General features: G+C 46.1%; 1 protein-coding gene across 2 annotated transcripts in view; it reads left to right on the forward strand.

Moving 5' to 3' along the window:
* The window catches only part of KIAA1549L (KIAA1549 like), a gene marked incomplete at its 5' end in the record, with an annotated part of 221,749 nt that overhangs the window by 126,776 nt on the left and 73,388 nt on the right, over positions 1-21,585 (forward strand). For both annotated transcript variants that reach the window (XM_081100430.1, XM_081100431.1), the window contains 6 exons: positions 1,128-1,243; positions 4,163-4,382; positions 5,155-5,288; positions 10,662-10,824; positions 12,460-12,519; positions 16,927-17,078. In XM_081100430.1, coding sequence (XP_080956556.1) covers positions 1,128-1,243; positions 4,163-4,382; positions 5,155-5,288; positions 10,662-10,824; positions 12,460-12,519; positions 16,927-17,078 — 845 coding nt within the window. The remainder of the gene's footprint in view (positions 1-1,127; positions 1,244-4,162; positions 4,383-5,154; positions 5,289-10,661; positions 10,825-12,459; positions 12,520-16,926; positions 17,079-21,585) is intronic.

Raw genomic sequence — 21,585 nt, forward strand, 5'->3', positions numbered from 1 at the left:
CTCAAGAAATTAGACCACCTGGTTTCCCACTTTCCCTCCCCCTTGCTCTCCAAATCTATGCCACTTCCTCTGAGTGACAACCTCAACCGCCTGGATGCAGAAGTCTGGAACATTCTCCCCCTCCCGTCTTCACCAACCCCCTGGCTCCCCAGCCACACCCTGTCAGTCACCAGCTCCTTCCAGTTCTCCTGGAACACTCTCTCCACCACAGCTACCACTTCCCTAGTTCACCTTGTCACGATCGCTCACCTAAATTTCTGCAACAAATGGCCAAATTTATCTCTCTGCCTTCAGACTCCATCCCCCTCCCCCCACCAGCCTGTTCTCCAGTCTGCAGTTAAAGGAACCTTCTAAAATGCATGCCTTTATTCAAAACCCTTCCCTTCCCGTTGCCCTCAGGACCAAGCCTAAACACATACACTGAAATATGTCCCTCTTCTCCCCTGTGCCTTTGCACATCTAGTTCAAGGCACCACACTCCCTCCTCTGGGAGTGGGTAAGAGTGGGTGGGAGTGGGCTCCCCCCCTGGCAGGCTCACTCCCATTATCCTTCAGGACTCAGCAGAAGCACCAGGAACCCTTCCTAGGTCCCCACACCCTTGCCCAAGTCAGGGCTGATGCTCCTCCTGGGACCTCCAATAGCATCCTAGGCTTCCCTTCAAATAGCACCTGTCAGTCAGTCACAAATGCCCTGGTCTCCATCCCCGTCTCTGTCGCTCTTGTCGGGTGGGGCCTGCCTTCCTGACTCATCCTGCAGCACCTAGCTCAGCGCCTGCCCCTAAGTCAGCTCTTGGGGATGCTGTTGAGGGAATTCCCTTGTATGCAGACCCACCAGGGGCAGGTCCTACTGAGCACCCCCTTTCCAAGTCAGAAGCAGCGCTGGTCTGAAATGAAGTGCCACCGGCATGATGGCTGTCTCTCCGCACAAACGGCTGGCGAGGGCCTTCTTTCCTTAGGACGTGAGTGGGGCCTGCAGAGCTGCTACCCCAGCTCTGCCCTCATTGGACCTGCACTCACCGGCTTCGTGCAGAACTTGTGGGAGGTGTTGGCCGGGGAGGAGAGGAGGGCTCATGTATTGGGGCGTCTGCTGCCTTACCCTGATGACCGTACTTCGGTTTTGTCTCGCAGTTCTCTTTCTGACGCAGAGGAGAGCGCAGATCAGTGAAACCTTGAAGCTCAGTATAGCCAAAGGGCTCACGCAGGCATTGCGCAAGGCTTTCCACCAGAATGACGTCTCGGCTCACGTAAGCCCCTTGCTTTGTCATCTGTCTAATCCGGTCTAGTCTTCCTCGGGGGACCAGAATAGGTTCAGATCATTTTCCTCCCCTCCTGGGTACCATAGCCACGGAGCATCTTTCTTTTTTCCATTTTGGCAAATAGTTCATGTGTTGTTGTTGGGGAAAAAGGTCAAATCTTGAGGTGGAAAATTGAGGCTAATTGCCTTATGTCCAGATTTTTCTTAAAGCCTGGATATACTGTTTTAATTGGTCCTTTATCCCATTGTCTGGGAAGAGTATTTAGTAATTGTTCATGTAATTCTCCAGAAATCATCCATTACTTCTTCCTTTATCTTCCCCGCCATTGTATATAGTTAATGATTTATTTCAGGACATTTAAAAATTACTCTGACTTGTAATTGAGTCCAACTTTGCTCAAATTGCCAGCAGCAGACGGGGAAGTAAACACTTTTTTTTTCCTCCAAACACTCTAATGCCAAGTACTATTTAACAACTGCTCACTGTGATGGAAGCCTCATTTTACACGCTTTTGGTTTGATTCCAAGTTTTAAAGCAGTAAATGCAATTGGCAGTCGGTGGGCAACCCTCTGCAACTCTTGGAACTGTTGCTCTGGCCTCTTCCTTTGATGTTTTGTTCTGCAGCTGCAGTTGGCTTGGTGGCCCTCTCCCCCCACTACCACACCAAGGACTAGGAATAAGGTTTGGTACATAATTTGCTGGCCGTTGTCAGTCTCTTTTATATAATTTTGAAAGAAAGAAAAAGAAAGAAACGCATTTCATGTGAGGCATCTGTGGTTTCTGTGGCAGAAACGTTATTTCAAAGTGGAAAACGTGGCCCAGCCAACGTGGCTCAGTGGCTGAGCATCAACCTATGAACCAGGAGGTCATGGGTCAGTTCCTGGTCACGGCACATGCCAGGGTGGCAGGCTCGAAACTCAGTGTGGGGCGGGCAGGAGGCAGCTGATCAATGACTCTCTCTCATCATTGATGTGTCTATCTCTCCCTCTCCCTCTCCCTTCCTCTGTGAAATCAATAAAAATATATTTTTTTAAAAAAAGAGAGAGTGAAAAATGTGAATGTTTCTATTGGTTGCCTGATACAGGTTCCACTAAACTTCTCTCATTTGCAAACGACCTTCATGGTTTTTGCCTTTTCTGCATCTCCTCACAGACTGCTGTGACAGAATGTATTTTTTTTAATTGGCTCCCTTCTAAGAACTTCAATACATATCTTTTGAAAGGATGTTTGATATTACCACCACAAATGGAAGTCCCTAAGAAAAGGGAATCATAAAAGTGAGAATAATGGAAGCAGCTTGTTAAATTCAAGCTAGACATGGTTGGCAAAAATGTGATTGTAAGGATTAGAGGGGTGTTAAAAGTAAGTACTCCCCAAACTGAGACTCAGTCCTTAGGGTACTGAGAAGGACAGGGGCAGGAGTCACTTTCTCTCTGGCATCCCTACTTCTGTGTCCATGCTCCATCCAAAAGTAGCTTGTTCCACCGAAAGCCACCTTTAAACAAATTTTTTTTTTATTTTCCAGTGACAGTTTATATTCAGTATTACTTTGTATTAGTGTCAGGTGTACAGCCTAGTGGTTAGGCAATCATATACTTCACAGAGTAATCCTCCGATATTTCCAGTACCCACTCGGCGCCATACGTAGTTATGACAATATCATTGACTATATTTCCTTTGCTGTTCTTCACACCCACGTGACTCTTTTGTAGCTACCAATTTATACTTCTTAACCCCTTTAACTCTTCCACCCAACCTCCAACCTCCCCTCCCCTCTGGCAACCATCAGTCACCTAAAGCCGCCCCCCCCCCCCCCCCCCAGTCTGGAGCACCACCTTTGGGAACAAAGTGTGGAGGAACCAGAGGCACACCCAGCCTGTTGCAAAACCAGTTTTCTTGATCCCTTGGGCAAATGCGTGTGACACTACTAATGGAGATGCCAAAATAAAGGGGGAAAGTGGGTGTTTAAAACACCCTGACTTACAATGAACAACATAAACTGATGAACAAAAACAGATCCAGAGACAGAGAAGCATCGATCAGACTGTCAAACCTCAGAGGGAAGGCAGGGGAGGGTGGGGGTAAAAGGGAGAGATCAACCAAAGGACTTGTATGCATGCATATAAGCCTAACCCATGGACACAGACACCAGGAGGGGGAGGGCATGAGGAGGGGTAGGGGAGGGCAATGGGGGAATAAGGACACATATGTAGTACCTTAATCAATAAAGAAAATTAAAAAACCACAAAAGAACACCCTGACTTGTTAATATAAAACCCGAAGAAAGCAAAAATTAATAGTAAAATCTAAAGTCTCTAAACCTTCCAATTGGGTTAAGAAGAGCTCAGATTATCATATCTCTTAAGACTCAGCTGTAAGAGAAACTTTCTCCATGGCCCACCCCCACCTCAATCTTGAACCAACTACATGTCACGAATCAGGTGACCTCTAAACAATCCTTCGCTCAGCTTCTAGAGAGAGGAAGTCACCTCATATACTGTTTGACCCCTGTCCTGAAAGTTCCCCCACTTGTTCTCTCACTTCTGCCTTTTAATTTCCGTAAATGATGAGAAATACAATAAAGCTATTTTTTAGCACACCATTTCCTGGAAATCTGTTTTGCCTGCCATCTTGGGAGAAAATCGGTGCTCACAGGATTATCCTGAGTCACTTAAGGAATCAAAAATACGCAGATTTAATTCTGTTCCATGTAGTTTCAATATAGTTGATATTTTGTTGTATTCTGATATTTTGAGACTTGCCAATCTACGTCTGCTTGATAGGGTTGTTAGAATATTTGTTGGACGAGAACATCCTCTTCCCCAGCCATGCTAAATGGTCCTAGGAAACGCCAAGAACTTAAAGTGTAAACAAGCACTGAGTTCTGTGGGTCCGTTTGTTTTGCAGGTGGACATTCTGGAACATTCTCATAACGTCACAGTTGGTTATTATGCTACCAAAGGGAGGCTGGTGTACTTGCCTGCCGTGGTGATCGACATGCTGGGTGTGTATGGGGTCAGCAACGTGACTGCAGATCTGAAGCAGCATACCCCAAGCTTGCAGTCCGTGGCGGCTCTCGCCTCCCCGTGGCATCCCCAGCCTGCAGGCCACTTCCAGCTGAAAACAGGCAAGTAACTCAGGACGAAAGGATTCTGTCAGTTCTGGGACCTGGGGCAGTGCCAAGAAGACACCCGTTTAAAAACTCCATTGCTAACTGCTCTGTCATCTCTTGTTCCTTCCCCAAAGGGTGTGCTAATCAAATGCCCAAGTGCCCTGCACATCAGCCTAATTTTTTCCTGGATTTACTAGAAATATTTCTTCACAGGAGCCTGTCTTCCTACCGTATATAATTGGTACTTTTGTGCACCAAGTACTGTAGTTTTTATTTTTTTTTCTGTATTATGGGTACTGATAAGAGCTAAGTAGCCATAAAATCTATGCTTTGGAGCAACACATTGCAGATGCCACTGAACTAGAATCTCTGAGCTTCTGCCTTGGGATCTTTCTTCCAAGGTTCCTGCTGATTCCAAACCACAAGCATAGAGAAACCGTTGAAATGGAAAGACTCAGTCAACTTAATCATGCAGGTTATTTGATTATTTTCCCCCTCCAAAGAATCAGAAGGCATTGTGATGCCTTGGGTTATTTGTTTAAAGTATCTTGGAGCAGATGTCTCCATATTCCAATCAAATGAAACCACAAAATCCTTTGCACTGGGCGGACCTTGGGTCTCATCACACTTTCAATTCTTCTAGGTTATAAATCATGTTAAGAGCCACATCTGAAACTACAGCCAAACCTTGCCTCCCTTCTTTGCCTGATTGCTCTGATGTAAAAATTGTGGTTTTATATTACGACGGCTATTAAGCCCGAGTGCGGATTTATGACTCTCGTTCTAGTGCTTCAGTTTGTGAGCCAGTCCGACAACATACAGTCCTGCAGGTTTGCTCAGACGATGGAGCAGAGGCTACAGAAGGCCTTCCAGGATGCCGAGAGGAAGGTGCTGAGTACCCAAAGCAACCTGACGACTCAGGTGAGGAGGGCGCTTGAGCCGTGTGGTCGACGGAGGCCAGTCATAATGCAGATAGATATTGGCAAGAGGTGACTTGGTCCCCCGTTTCAAAGCTTCCTGGGGTGGATGTTACTTTGTGCTTTGGGCGTGTGATGTAGGCAGGAGACGGTGCCACTCTGGGGCCACGGAGTTGAGTCAGTCCCGGCACTGGTGAGACTGTCTGGGATATGGGTGCGGTGTCGCTCTCTACCTGCTATGGTTTGGGATTTTATACCTATTTTCCCACATGAAGATGCCTCAGGCCTTTCCAATACATTCATTATTTTTAAAAATTGAACTGGAATATACTATATAAGATATGTCAGATGTCTCATAGAAAATGAATCATTTTTAAATAGCTAAATCACTAAGATGTGCCTATTCTGTGATTTTCATTGAGTCATTTTACAAATATCCATGTGAACAGTCACCTTACGTTACACGTGCGCGCGCGCGCGCGCGCGCGCACACACACACACACACACACACACACACAGTATATTTAGGGCTTCCTATGTGCCAGGACTGTGCTAGGTGTTTAATGAATGTTTTGCTACATAATACTTAAAACTTCCTTCTGAAGTTTATCATCACCATTTCACAGACGAGGAAATGGAGAGAAAGGTAAGAAACGTCCAGAAGGTCACATGGTTGGTAAAAAATAGAACAAAGACTTGAGCCAAAGCCCATACTGTGATTCATCATGCTATACTAGTATCAACGCAATGCAGAAATGGGGCCCTTGGTGAAACTTTTGACAAACACATGGATTATTTCCCAGGAAAATCCCACTCCTGGTTTACTGTATTTGAGTTTCCTGGATTTTCAGTAGATATGCTATCAAAAGCCTTTCTCAGACCCTTTTTTTTTTTTTTTTTTGCAGTTGTATAGATACCATCCCACTAAAGACAGATGCTTCTTCTTTTTTTTTTTATATTTTTTTTTTATTGAGTTTTTTTTTTTTTACAGAGAGGAAGGGAGAGAGATAGAGAATTAGAAACATCGATGAGAGAGAAACATCCACCAGCTGCCTCCTGCACACTCCCCACCAGGGATGCGCCCGCAACCAAGGTACATGCCCTTGACCGGAATCGAACCTGGGACCTTTCAGTCCGCAGGCCGACGCTCTATCCACTGAGCCAAACCGGTTTCGGCAAGACAGATGCTTCTTAATGGTATTTATCCAGCCACCAAATTTCTCTAACTGAACATGCCAATGTCTCTGTTTTCACTAAACCAAAAGCCTTTGCAATAAAACCCAGTGGTTTTAAAATTGACATTTAGCATAAGTGAATTATCAGCAAAGCCAAGATGATGTAGAAAGCATTCAATTTAATTTGAATGAGAAGCTTTCCTTTTCTAGATCAATCCAAAGTGCAAGTATCTCATTATGATTTGGTTTATTTTAGACTAAGATCTAAAAACGTGTCACAGACTTAAGATTTATGTAAGGAGTGTGACTCAGCTTTTTGGTGGGAGATCTTTTTTTCTGATGGGATTTGGAACTTCATAGGTAGAACCCGCTTAGAGCTACAATATGCTCTGTTCAGGAAGCACAGACCCACGGAGCACCTGCTAGCCATCAGGCCCTGGGAGGGACGCCGAGATAAAAAAAGCGGCCCTTGGCTTTAGCAAGTAAGAGACTTTTCTTGGAAAAGACTACAGCAGGCAATTTGAAAATTGTATCTAAGTAGATTATGAATGCTCTTGAGAGTATCAACAGCTTTTTAAAAAAAATATGTTTCTATTGATTTTTAGAGCGAGAAGAAGGGAGAGGGCTAGAGAGCTAGAAACATTGATGGGAGAGAAGCATCATCGATAGGCTGCCTCCTGCATGCTCCCTTCTGGGAATCGAGCTCACCACCCAGGCATGTGTCCTGATCAGGAATCGAACCCTGACCTTCTGGTTCATAGGTAGATACTCAACCACTGAGCCATGCTGGCCAGGCAACAGCTCTTTTAAAAAAATCTTTATTGTTGAAAGCATTACATAGGTCCTCCTTACCAGCTCTAGAAATGAATGGCTAACTAGGTGAATTGGTTTATTTTAACCCCATTTCTCTTCTTGCCTTGGCTGACAGGAAGCCCAGAGACAAAGTTGTTGTCTAGGTTTAGTAGCCCTCTTAGCCCCTACGTCATGCATAGAGAGCTGTATGATAGCCATTCCCCTGGGATTGTCTTTCATCTGTTTTTCCAGAACCTGGTTTTGTAAATAAAACTTTCCATTTCATTGTATTAAATATAATTTATGAAGCACTTTGGATTCTCTGTGGAATAAGACCATGTAAATATTTAATTAATTTGTTTAGAGAACTATTGAAAATGTGACTTATAGTTATTTTCTTTTACTTGTATAGCATTGATATTAGAGGGTTGATATTAGAGGGTAGATTACAGTTGACGCAATTAAGAATTTTTGGTGCAGCCATAGCTGGTTTGGTTCAGTGGATAGAGCATCAGCCTGTGGACTGAGGGGTCCCAGGTTCGATTCCGGTCAAGGGCACATGCCCAGGTTGCAGGCTCGATCCCCAATAGGGGGCGTGCAGGAGGCAGCCAGTCAATGATGTGCATGTACTTCATGCCACCAAACTGTACACTTAAAATGGTTAAAATGTTCAAATGTATGCGCTTTACCACAATAAAAATGTATGAAACTGATATAATGTCAATGTCAGTTATACTTCCATAAGAATATTCTTAGCTTTAAAAGGTATAATCGTTATCAGAGGATTACACACACGGGATTCCTCCATTGCAATGGGACTGGCATTCTTGGGATGCTGCTGGATGAGTATTTCCGGAGGTCCCCACAGGAAGACGAAATGTGGCAAAAGGCTTCTTTTCCTGGAGTTACATTCCTCAAATTATATAAAGTCTCATGTCCCTTAACTCAGTCCTGAAAACGGAGCAGCTGGGGCTTTTATAGAACTAAAAGCAAAGCCGGTGTCCAGAGTTTTCATTCCATGGTGGAGTGGGGTCTGAGGTAGCATCAGGCTACATTCAGTCCATCAGTCTATTGTGTGGATCCCACATGGCCGTGAGCCACATGGGTGAATGCAGGGTGTGGGAGCCCCTGCAAGCCAGGAGTTAGACTCGAGCAGCAAGGGGGCGGGGGGCGGGCGGGGAGGCTCCTTTGTTCAGGAGCCTAAGTAGCAAATCTTCTCCAGCTTGCAGTGGCCATGCCTATTCTAGCCACTGACTTGTTCCCAGGTGTGACTGACAGGTAAGCACCTTCCCATGGCACCCAGACCTTACTGGGCATGTGTCTATTGTCCAGTCCCTTCCCCAGCAATCTGCAGGGGATAGACTTGGAGAATGTTAATTGCAGCTTTCTGGCAACGCTGCATACATGGGATGCCTAGATTTTCTAGCCTCCCTTTTACTCCTTTCCTGTTACTAATAAACAGCTTATTGTAACGGTATCATAATTACCTGGTCAAGTACAGTGTGCACAGAGGCACCCGTACTGCAGGCTGTTGGGGACCCAGTGGGTTTTGTTGAAAAGCGGAAAATAAAATGTTCACAATAGAGATAAAGGTTGGAGATAAAGGCTGTAAAGTTATTTTAGTAATTACTTTTATGGGTCACAGTACAGTGAGGTCTTTTGAATTGTTGAGAAGGAAGTGGCTTTCTTTTTAGTAAGTTGAGAACGAGGCATAAATACCTGTGGCTAAAACCACATTCTAAAAACACTTCGCAGAGAGGAGAGTTGTAAGAGTTGACCAGCAGTGTCGACTCTCTAGGTCATTAATGATGAGACTACATTATGTACTCCGTGACTATATAAGAGAATTTAAAAGGAACTTCCATGCATGGGGAAAGGTGGGAAATAACGTGAAGAAGATATTCTTGACCGTCTTCTTCAAAGTAAGGTTAAAAGGAAAGTTGCAGACCTATGTATGTCTGAACACACAGAGGCCTGGGAAAGTCAGAGAGCAGCCAGCCCCTGGCAGGAAGAAAGGGCACACTCAGGAGAGTTCAATAGAAGGGACCCTTTGCAGAAGCCTGGACAGGCACTAGGGAAACCACAGGGACGGTGCAGTGCCCGAAACAGGAACAATTGGGGCTGAGGGGGCAGGGAAAGGAACAGTTACAGGAAGTCAGAGGCTTGAGTTGCCTAACGGGAGCTTTGACCCCACAGGGATGGAGGCCCCAACACCAATGTTCTGATCTCTCTCTCTCTCCACATCCTCCTGATCTCCCCTTCAAAAAAAAAATTCTCACCAGAGGATATGTTTTTTATTGATTTTTTTGTTTTGAGAGAGAGAGGAAGGGAGAGAGGAAGAGAGAGAAGCATTGATGTGAGAGAAACATCGATCGGTTGCCTCCCATATGTGCCCTGATGGGGAATTGAACCTGCAACCTTTTGGAGCATGGGATGATGTTCCAACCAACTGAGCTACCCGACCAGGCCCTGACCTCCCTTTAGCTGAAGCCAGAGGGCAAAGGAGCCCACTGGGGTGGTCTGGTCCACAAGGGCTTGCCTCTGGGGGTGCTGAGCAGGACAAGAGGGGGTGGCAAGTGGATGGGGAGGAGGAAGGAGCAGACAAAGGCTGTCTCACCAAGTGGAATGACTTCCTACTGCATCTGTTTTTCAAATCTCATCTGTGGGATATTTTTGTCCATACCCTGACCCAGAAAATCTCGTTTTCCAGAAACGAGAAGACCGACTTAGACAAAATGCGAGAAGAAAAACACACCATCTCATACTTATATTTGCATGTTCTATATTGAACTCATAGGCCACAAGGAAATGCAATCACTCTCTAAAGAAGCTGTTGATGTTTCTGAATTTCTGTGTAATCGGGTTCAGCCACTGTTTGGTACTAGGCTGGTGTTCATTTCCTGTCCTTCCAACTTAAAAATTCCCCCCAAATGTTACTTGAGCTTTTTCTATCTGAGCACGTGAGTCCTCCTTAAATTGAACATATCCGTGCTGTAGAAGTGAGACAGTCTAGCCCCTGGGGAAAATACACAGCAGGGCTTAGAACCTGAATGACTGCCCAGGTTTGAATCCTGGCTCCGTCACTTCTTAGCTGTGTGACCTTGGGCAAGCCCCCTGACCCTTCCAGGCCTGTTTGCTCCTCTGTAAAAGGGAACCCTAATTAGAGACACCTCCCGGGGTGGTGGTGAGGGTTAAATGAGATAAGCTGCCCTTCGCACGATGCCCGGCACGCAGCCCGCAATCAGTGAGTGACGACTGCTGTTATTCTTGTCTCTTCCTCGCTCTTTCCCCACCTCCCTTTCAATCCTACCCTCAACTTCTGCTGAAACGTCCTCTCCCGCGGCCTCCGTGAAACAGACCCTCATCTTATTTGGCATGTCTCCCTCCCCTTTCCTCCTGTGTCGATTCAGATTGTGAGCACGTCCAATGCCTCCCAGACCGTCACCTTGGTGTACGTGGTGGCCAACCGGAGCTCTTTCCTCAATGGCACCGTCGCCAGCAGCCTCCTCCGCCAGCTCTCAGCTGAGCTGGTGGGGTTCTACCTCACCTACCCGCCGCTCACCATTGCTGAACGTGAGTATGTCCCCGTCACGCTGGGACTCTGCCGGTTTCCCCGTGCAAACATCCATGGTGCCAGGCTGCATACTAAATCCTTTGTCATAAAACAACTGGGATATGTGCTAACACGAAGATAGAATTGATGACAAATTTATTATTATTGCATATTGAAAAAAAAAGCACTTGCTGGATGCCTTTGTTCTTCACAGACCTCTTATCTCTTTTACTCCTTACAACCACCCTATGAGGTAGGTGCAAAATTATTAGCACCATTTTGCAGATAAGAAAACTAAGTTTGTTCAGTTTAATAAAGCATCTACACTTACACGGCTGGTCAGACATGGAGTTTGAACTCAAGCAGTCTGCCTCTGAGTTTATAAGCCCGCCTGGTGGGGCACTTGCCCTTGCGGCGATACGGATTGCTATCATTTCCCCCGCTTCTACCATCAGCAAATGTCCCGGGGCTGTCAGCTCTGGCCCTGGCTATAGATATCAGTGCAGCTAATTTGCCATCCACATCGTGACTTCCCTTGATGAAGAGCAGATAGCCCTGTGGACTCGTCTTCCGTTAATGCCTCAGTTACATAATCCTCACCACCGTGCAGCAGGCATAAGACTTCGATGACAATGCGGCCTGCATTCTGTCTCCAGACACTTACTTGTACCCAAAGGAAGTAAAGATCTGTGCTCTTAAATCTAACGATTGATCCTTTCCCAAGGTCACTGAGCAAGCGTTTTATAAAACACACTGGAGGCCCGATGCACGAAATTCATGCAAGAGTAGGCCTTTCTTCCCCCGGGTGCCAGTACCAGCTCCCCTTGGGCACCTGGGACCGGGCTTCCCTCGCAGCCCTGGCTTCATCTGGAAGGTCATCAGGAAGGATGTCCGGTCTAATTAGCATATTTTGCTTGTATTATTATAGATATTAGCAAAATCCTTTCTATGTCCTTCCGTGGTTGCTTTTGATTCTGTAAACAAAGGAGAGGATGTGTGTGGCTATACTTTAGCACAAGATAGTCATTCTGAATTTTTTTTTAACGTTTCTGTAATAGCAAGCTTTTGTGAATTTCCGCGCAGTGAGGAAAGATAACTGGATTTAATGGAAAAGGTGGTGTCATAAAGGAAGGCATCATGTCACCTGGCAGCAAGTGAAGAATTTGTTTTCTTTCATCTTGATATTTTGATAATCACAACAGCTAAGGTTTGCTGAGCACTTACTGTGTTCAGCCCTTTACATGTATTAACGCTGATGGTCACTGCACCTGTCAAAAGATGTTAGTTAACCAGCACTTGGCTGCTCAACTTAGCCCTTGACATTGGAAAAATACATGCGAGAGAGAATCGTTCCTAAAAATGGTAGTGCCGGTTGGATATTTTACAAGAGAAGGCTCCAGTTAAGACAGGTTCCACTAAGGAGGTTTTGATGGAAAAACTGAAAAAGCAGAAATCCACAGACCCTAGGAAGCTCTTCATCTGAAAGTGAGCTCTTTACTGAGCATTTTCGATTTCTGAACAGCAAGGCCGTTCGGGCCTGTATGTCATAGAACTCCTACAGATGATAAAGCAGGACTCACCTATGTCCATGTCCCGTCACAGTGTTTACATATAAACGCGTGACAGTAATTTGGTGTGTTTCTTACTTGTTTTAGCGCTGGAATATCCCAACCTTGACATATCGGAGACAACCAGAGACTATTGGGTAATTACAGGTAATCTCTTATTTTATTTCCCCTTTCACCCTATCAGGTTGGTTGGTTGTTGTTGTTGTTTTGTTTTAAGCTTCATGTCAAAAAGATAAAAAACTAAAAAAAACTAAAAAAATTAAAACTGCATGTTACTTGGTGATAGGATTGGCATCCTTTTTTTGATCCTGTCCTATGAGTCAGGGAGTTACTGTCACAGAACCAGGAGTGGGTTCTTGTTTTTCAAAACCCTGACAGTAGTTCTGAAAAGCCAAGAAGCGAGGATTGGCAGCAAAGAGAGAAGGCAGGTGTTTATAGGAGGAAAAGTGAGCAGGCCAGCTATAAACAGAAGGGCCAGGAGGGGAGGTAGTGGTCTGCTAGGGCTGCCGTGGAAAGGCCCCAAGACTGGGGTGGGTGGGGGCTTCAGAGTAAGCCGAAACGAGAACACACACACACACACACACACACACACACACATCACCCTGAAGATGAACATTAGATAAGTCATTTAAAATAGCAAGCTGCAAGGCCCAGCTAGTGGCCCCCTCTTTGCAGAAAGTGGACCGATCAGAAGGAACAGCATTTACCTGTGGATGCCCAGGGCGTGTCCATGTGAATGGTTGTCTGTGTCAAGACTGTAGGCCTTTCTGCACTGCCCTACAGAATGCCCGTGGGCGTCAGGGGAATGCCAACGTGCACTGTCCTCTCTCCCCGGGCACGAGGCCCACGCCCACACGAATCCTGCGGATCCCAGGCGTGTCCTGACAGGGAGGGTGGGTGGAAGTAGAAGGGTGTTTGGGTGGCATTTTCTTTTTTCCCCTTGACATTTCCCAGCTGAGCTTTATGAAACAGCAAAAACAGTTCTTGTTTTTCAAAAGCCTGACAGTAGTTCTGAAAAGCCACGAAGTGAGGATTGGCAGCAAAGAGAGAAGGCAGGTGTTTATAGGAGGAAAAGTGAGCAGGCCAGCCATAAACGGAAGGGCTAGGAGGGGAGGTAGTGGTCTGCTAGGGCTGCCGTGGAAAGGCCCCCAGACTGGGGTGGGTGGGGGCTTCAACGATTCTAGAGGCTGGAAGTCCGAGATCAAGGTACCAGCAGGGTTGGTTTCTCCTGAGACCTCTCTCCTTGGCTTGCAGATGGGTGTCTTTCCTCTGTGCCTTCACGTGGTCCTCCCTCTGTGTGTGTCTGTGTCCTGATTTCCTCTTCTTATAAGGACACAGTCATACTGGATTAGGGTCCACTTATATGATCTCATTTTACCTCAATTCCCTCTTTTAAAGACCTGGCTCCAAATACAGTCGCATTCTGAGGGTCTGGGGGTTAGGCCTTCGGCACCTGAATTTTGGAAGGAAACAGTCCCGCCCATAACAAGGAGGGAGAGAGGGAGGTCCTGTAAGTCATGGAAGATGTGCCTGGGCGAGCAAGCCCACCTAAAACCCGCTTCCTCCCTCCCGTCTCCTCCCTCCACACACTGCGCAGGCGAGATGGGCCACTGCCTACCCACGGACATAGGAGCACAGCCCTGTGAGGGGGCCTGCTCAAGACCTCTCCTAAATTGCAGAAAATTGCTTTTCTTTCTCTCCTGCGGAGCCAAGGATATGCAGAGATTTTTTTTTTTTTACCTGCTAAGTCAAACTAAAGAAATGTGTTTAAAAATTTAAAAAATAAACCTCACCAGAGTTTATGCCCAAGAGAGAGACAATGCTAACCCAGCAACACATTGTCCAAACCAGCAGGTTATGTAACATTTACAAAATCATTGCTTTTCTCCACCAGAAATGCTGCTTTTTAATTTGCAGAGGTTTCCCCCCTTCTGTTAACTTTAAGGTTTACATTGAATGGTAGCACGTCCACTCTTGAATACTGCATGTCCGAGACGACCTCCTGTTTCAGCCTGCCCTCATGTGCCTGTGCCTCTACTGTAGTGACATAACCTTAATAAGAAACTACACACATGGTCTTGTTCCCAGGATCCTCCTAGGACCTAACGCCTGTCCCCCTACCTAGGTAACCCTCATTTCTTATTGCTGTTGTGGCTGTTGGAGATCAGAAGAAAAAGTGGCCTCCATCACAGTGCTTGAGGCAGTTGGATCAGTTAGTGCTTGTGGGGGAGGGGGAGGCGGGAAACCAGCCTTGGGGCAATTTCAGGGTTTCTTCTGGCCTCAGCTCTGCTACATATGAACTGAGTGTGTCCTTGAGTCAGTCACTCAGACCCTGTGGGTGTCACACTCTCACCCTTAGAATCAGAAGATATGAGATGAACATTTAGGTCCTTTTGGCTCTGAATGTGTCGGATTCAACCACCAATAAAACAGTTCCGATCGAATACAGGAAGCTGAACCAGGCCTGATCATTGGAACTTTAGGCCCAGCTGCCTCCTAAGGACGTAGTCTCTTTACACACAGAACAAGGAGGCACTGGGAGCTGTCCAGGTGCTGATTCCATGTAACCCTGTGGGAGGTTCCCACAACCTCCTACACTTCCCTGGAACCCCCGCCGCCCCCCCTCCCTCTCCCCACACACACAACTTTTACAATTGTGGTAAAATACACACAACATGAACATGTCCGTTTTGGCCATTTTTAAATGTACAATTCAGTGGCATTAAATACTTTCACAGTGTTGTACCACCGTCACTGCTATCTACTTCTGGAGCCTTTTCATCACCTGGCTATCCCTTTCTTTGACGTCTCTGGGATTCTCACAAAGTAATCAACCCATGATGAAGTCCTCCGTGTCCTGTGTCCTCTCTCCTACTCTGCCCATTGGTCAGGAGAGGCCAACTCAGAAGTAATCCTTCAGCGGTTGATTATGAAATTTTACTAGAGGGGCAGCTCTGAATCGGCAAGAGCAGGGGCTCTTCTGTCTGGGGCCCGGGGGTAGGCTGTGTTGGGGGCATTCCCAGGGGCCTCTGTGGGGCCTGCCCCAGTGGGAACAGCACCTGAGCCTTTTCTCTTTGTTGGCAGGAATTCCGCTGACAGCTGAGCTGGGAGTCCCTCACAAGGGCCCTAGAAAGAGAGCTGCTTTATGCCCTCCATGGGGATTATTTGGTATTTATGGCCTCAAAGAAGTAATTTCTGAGACTCAGCTGTGGGCTTTACTTCCCTCTCAATCAGTTAGAAATAATTCTCTGTATCTCAGTGTCCGTTGCTTGTTCTGGCCCTGAGCAGAATGCGATCATAACGGCACGTTCTTTATACCCAAGCTGTGTCCATATCCTAGTAGATGGCTGCCATTAATGGTCCTTAACTGGATCGTGGTAGATCGAACTCCCCAGCCCACGTAAGTTTTGGTTTCTTTAAGATAAGGATTGTTTTTAGCATTTTTTTAATTTCCAGGATGGCTGTGTTTGAAGGCTGTGTTGTGTGTTTGGGATGAAGTGTGCTTCCCAAGGGACTTGGAGGAAAGACTAGATTTGGGGGGTTGACAGCAAAAGACCACCAGTCACTCCCATAGTAAGTGGCCACGGCAGTCCTAGCCCTGGTGTTCATTAAAATCCTTCCCCATGCACCAGCCACTGCCTGGAATTCCATCACCGACGCCTTGCCTGTTGATTGCAGATGCCCTGGAGTAGATGAAGCTCCGCCGTGGAGGACAATGGCAAGAGGAGCTTCGTGTGCCTTCCTTGCGCTGGGCACTGTGCTAAGCTCCCTATACACCTGGTCTCATTTCGCCCATAGATCTCTTTAGGAATATCTTTGTGATGTGGACTTACGCCCTTTCTACAGAGGAGGACTTGGACGCAGGCAGGGCCAGTTGCTTGCTGAAAGTTTCACACTGGCAAGAGCTCGCTCTTTCTGTCCCACTGTCCTGCTCTCAGATGGAAGAGTACCCAGAGGGCCTGGGGCAGCTTTGGGGTGGCTCTCAAAGTGACCACAGAGGAGGTAGAGATGAGGACATAGAAAAGGGTGGTTTGCCAGGTTGTAAGGGGCCGATGTGCAGGATGGAGCTTAGATTCCTCACAAAGCTATTGAGGAGGAAAAATAAAATAAGGGTAGCCCGGAGCCCGAGTTTCTGAGTGGGAACCAGTGGAAAATCCAGTTAGCCAGACCTGTATCTAGGCTGTGTTCCCGTATGGACTCTAACAACACGTAATCTTCAATAATATTTGGACTTACCACAGCAGCGTTAGACATGTCTCAGCCCATGGAGGAGAGAGTCCAGGCTTTGCTTGGGTTTGAACCCTCACTTTTCTAGTTACTAGCTGTGACCTTGACAAGTCACTTAACCTTCCAGCATCTGGAAGTGATTACATGTGGATAGTGATTCCTACCTCCTGGGGCTGTTGTGAGGGCCAAGTGAGGTTAAGGTGACCAGCCCTCACATGAGGTAGGGCCCATGGCGCCCTGTGGCTGGGGCAGGGGTGGCGGGGGTTGTGGTTCTGAGTCAGCAGGGAGCCTGTCCGCTGAACAGCCCTATGCCTTCTGCACCCGCAGTGCTGCAGGGCGTGGACAATTCGCTGGTGGGTCTGCACAACCAGAGCTTCGCCCGGGTCATGGAGCAGCGCTTGGCCCAGCTGTTCATGATGTCCCAGCAGCAAGGCCGGCGGTTTAAACGGGCCACCACCCTGGGAAGCTACACTGTGCAGGTGGGTGTGCACGAAGCCTCTGGGGTTTTCTCGTACCTGGGGGAGGAGGGATGTGCTGCCTGAGACTAAGTCATCATGCTGCGTGCAGAGGAGCAGGGACACTGCAGACGGACCGAGCCATTTAATCAGCGCTGTTCTCAGGGTGCGGGGTCAGGGGTCATAACATCAAAATGACGGGTGAGAATTAGCTACTCTCACTACTAGAAAGGAGGTTTCGGAACAAATGCTGCACGCATGCAGAGGTTTATTCAACAGACAGTTGTAAGGAAGCAGGCACAGGCTACTCAGCAACCTGTTCCGTGGGCTGGATGAACTCCCAGGCCCTCTCACCACCACCGCTGTGAATGGCAGCCACCCATCGGCATTGCAGGTACTGGGTTCTGTTTTCCTAATTTAGTCAGTTTGGACAAGTAGAGCCTTGCAGGCTTATAACGGACACGTGGCCACACGGGGATTTAGGCTAAAGAGCCGTAGCAGACGCTGTTGGTGCTCTGCCCAGATCCCCTTTCCGTTTCTCTCAGTGCCAGCAACCACCTCTGAACCTTTATGGAAGGATTGCTTTTGAGATGCAGGAACCCACCTAGCCCACACCATGGCGGCCGGAAGTGCCTGGGGATTAATTAACCAGTGGGGTGGGGGTATAAATACCCCAGCTCCCTGGTCTCTTAGCTAACAGATTTCAGATTTCACTTCCAGAGCTTTCCCACAGAATTAAGCTTTCATTACCCAGTGTGGTGACTGGCTTACTAACACACCCTTTTAAGCTCCCTCCCCCCACCCCTATCACCTGCCCACCTTCCCACCAGTTCCTTTCATCTCTCAAATAAACTATAAACACTCAACTCTTCAAGTCTGCTCCTCGGGACCCTAAGGGCAGACAGTAGCCATCCCCAAAGTGGGGATTCTAAGCCTCTAGATTCTTTACCTGGTTCAAGCAAGAGTGAGACTGTCTCTAGCGTATTCTAGCCAATCCACATGTCTTGCATAGCCCTAACTTCCCCAAAGGAGAACCCATTTCTAACGTTTGTTATGCTAAGTAACAAAGCCCCATTAAGCAAGATAACACATTACAGAAGGGCACTCCTGGTAGCTGCCTCCCGAGTGGAATTCCCAGTTGGAATCTAGCCCACTGTCCTGGGGTGCGAACTCCTGATTGTCAATTCACCACTCGGTGGGTGTAAGGAAACCCAAACATACATGCATGGCATCGCACTGTCTATGAAGAAGCAGCGAGGAAGGAAGCGTTTGAAAGGAAGTTACAGGCATGACCACAATCTGTCTGCAGACCATGCCCCAGGCGGTCTTGTGAGTACAAAGAGCCCCTCTCCTGTGGAGTCAGCTGTGCCCCGAGGGCGACTCCAGGCCTCTCGTTCACAGTGGGTGACTTCCGTCCCTTGTCCTGTTGGATGGGGCTTTGTTTCTAAAGGTCTCTGTGGCCTGTGACAGCCTGGTCCTGAGGTAAAGGGAGACAGTTAATTTCGCTGGTTAATTTCGCAGTGCCTGGCTGGTGATTTCCCCTCAGTGGGTTCTGTGTAAGCCCTGTAATTCACACTTCTCCAAACAGCAGAAAGGAAGTCGCTCAGAGGACAGTGACATGGGATTTGCCTCAGCTGAAGTGGGAGGCAAATGATGTACTAATCACACCTACAATCTTGGTGTGATTAGTAAAGCTAACAATCTAACAACATTCTCTGTGTTGAAAGGGGCCCCCAGTGAGATGTGCGTCTCTCTCTTCTGAGTACCCAGTGTGCCCGGCCCCTCTAGTCGCCAGAAAGGTCTGAGCGAAGCAAGTAGGGATTGATTTCTGCAAATCCCTGATTTGCAGGGGCTGTAGATCACCTTCTAACATTACCCTTGGAGAAATCTTGCTAAGAAGGATTTGCTAATAAATTGAAATGGAGTGAAGTTATTAGATATTTGAAAGCTCATTCACCTTCTAACTGGTTGTACGGACACTCTCCCCACCTCTCCCCTGAGGGACAGGAACAACGTGCCCGAGTTTCGCAAGTAACATTCCCTCTACATGCAGAGACGTTCCTTTTGGGAGCTGCTTATTTTAAAAGATGAGCCACTTTCATGAATATGGAGCTGTAGAGGTCTAGAATTTATTTATTTATTTATTTATTTATTTATTTATTTATTTATTATTAGTTAAGGTATTACAAATGTGTCCTCATCCCCCCCATTAACCCCCAACCTCCCCCCCCACACACACACTCATGCTCCCATCCCCCTGTTGTCTATGTCCATTGGTTTGGCTTATATGCATGTATACAAGTCCTTCGGTTGATCTCTTCCCCTTACCCCCGCCCTCCCCTACTTTCCTTCTGGGGATTGATAGCCTGATCGCTGTTTCTCAGTCTTTGGGTCTGTCCCTTTTCATCAGTCTATGTTGTTCTCTATAATCCACAAATGAGTGAGATCATGTGGTATTTTATCTTTCTCTGACTGGCTTATTTCACTTAGCATAATGCTCTCCAGTTCCATCCATGCTGTTGCAAAAGGCAAGAGTTCCCTTTTTTTTTTTACCACAGCATAGTATTCCATTGTGTATATGTACCACAGTTTTCTAATCCACTCATCTGCTGATGGGCACTTAGGCTGTTTCCAAATCTTAGCTATGGTGAATTGTGCTGCTATGAACATAGGGGTGCATATATCCTTTCTGATTGGCGTTTCTGGTTTCTTGGGATATATTCCTAGTAGTGGGATCACTGGGTCAAATGGGAGTTCCATTTTTAGTCTTCTGAGGTAGCTCCATGCTGTTCTCCACAGTGGCTGCACCAGTCTGCATTCCCACCAGCAGTGCACGAGGGTTCCTTTTTCTCCACATCCTCTCCAACACTTGTTGTTTGTTGATTTGTTGATGATAGCCATTCTGACAGGTGTGAGATGATACCGCATTGTCGTTTTGATTTGCATCTCTCGTATAATTAGTGACTTTGAGCAGGTTTTCATATGTCTTTCGGCCTTCTGTATGTCCTTTTTCGAAAAGTGTCTATCTAGGTCCGTTGCCCATTTTTTTTATTGGATTGTTTATCTTCCTTTTGTTAAGTTTCATGAGATCCCTGTAAATGTTGGAAATTAAACCCTTATCAGTGGTATCATTGGCAAATATGTTCTCCCATGTAGTGGGTCTTCTTGTTGTTTTGTTGATGGTTTCCTTTGCTGTGCAAAAGCTTTTTATTTTGATGTAGTCCCATTTGTTTATTTTCTCTTTAGTTTCCATTGCCCTAGGAGCATTATCAGAGAAGAAATTTCTTCGGCATATGTTTGCGATTTCGCTGCCTGTGGATTCCTCTAGTATTTTTATGGTTTCCCGTCTTACGTTTAAGTCTTTTATCCATTTTGAGTTTATTTTTGTGTATGGTGTGAGTTGATGATCTAGTTTCATCCTTTTGCATGTATCTGTCCAATTTTCCCAACACCATTTATTGAAAAGACTGTCTTGACTCCATTGTATGCTCTTGCCTCCTTTGTCGAATATTAATTGGGCATAGTGGTTTGGGTCGATTTCTGGGGTCTCTATTCTATTCCATTGATCTATATGTCAGTTCTTGTGCCAGTACCAAGCTGTTTTAAGAACAGTAGCTTTGTAATACAGTTTGATATCTGGTATTGAGATCCCACCTACTTTGTTCTTTCTCAGGATTGCTGCAGCTATTCGGGGTCTTTTTTTATTCCAGATGAATTTTTGGAACGTTCGTTCTAGATTTGTGAAATATGCCATTGGTAATTTAATGGGGATTGCATTGAATCTATAAATTGCTTTGGGTAGTATGGACATTTTCATGATGTTGATTCTACCAATCCATGAACACGGTATATTCTTCCATCTGTTTATGTCTTCCTCTATCTCTTTTTTCAGTGTCCTGTAGTTTTCAGCATATAAGTCTTTTACCTCCTTAGTTAAGTTTATTCCTAGGTATTTTAATTTTTTTGGTGCAATGGTAAATGGGATTGCTTCTGTAGTTTCACTTTCTGTAAGTTCACTATTGGTGTAAAGAAATGCCATGGATTTCTTAGCATTAATTTTGTATCCTGCTACATTGCCGAATTCATTTATTAAGTCTAATAATTTTTTGATGGAGTCTTTAGGGTTCTGTATGTACAGTATCATGTCATTTGCAAATAAGGACAGTTTTACTTCTTCTTTTCCAATCTGGATGCCTTTTATTTCTTCTTCGTGTCTGATCGCAACGGCTAGTACTTCCAGTACTATGTTGAACAGGAGTGGTGAGAGAGGGCATCCCTGTCTTGTTCCTGGTTTTAGGGGGAATGGTTTTAGTTTTTGCCCATTGATTATGATGTTGGCTGTGGGTTTGTCATATATGGCTTTTATTATGTTGAGGTATGATCCCTCAATTCCTATCTTGCTGAGAGTTTTTATCAAGAAAGGGTGTTGGATTTTGTCAAATGCTTTTTCCGCATCAATTGATATGACTATGTGTTTTTTTTCTCTCAATTTGTTTATGTGATGTATCACGTTTATTGATTTGCGGATATT

The sequence above is a fragment of the Myotis nattereri genome, assembly GCF_964212035.1.
Source record: "Myotis nattereri genome assembly, chromosome: 9".
NCBI classification, from domain to species: Eukaryota; Metazoa; Chordata; class Mammalia; order Chiroptera; family Vespertilionidae; genus Myotis; species Myotis nattereri.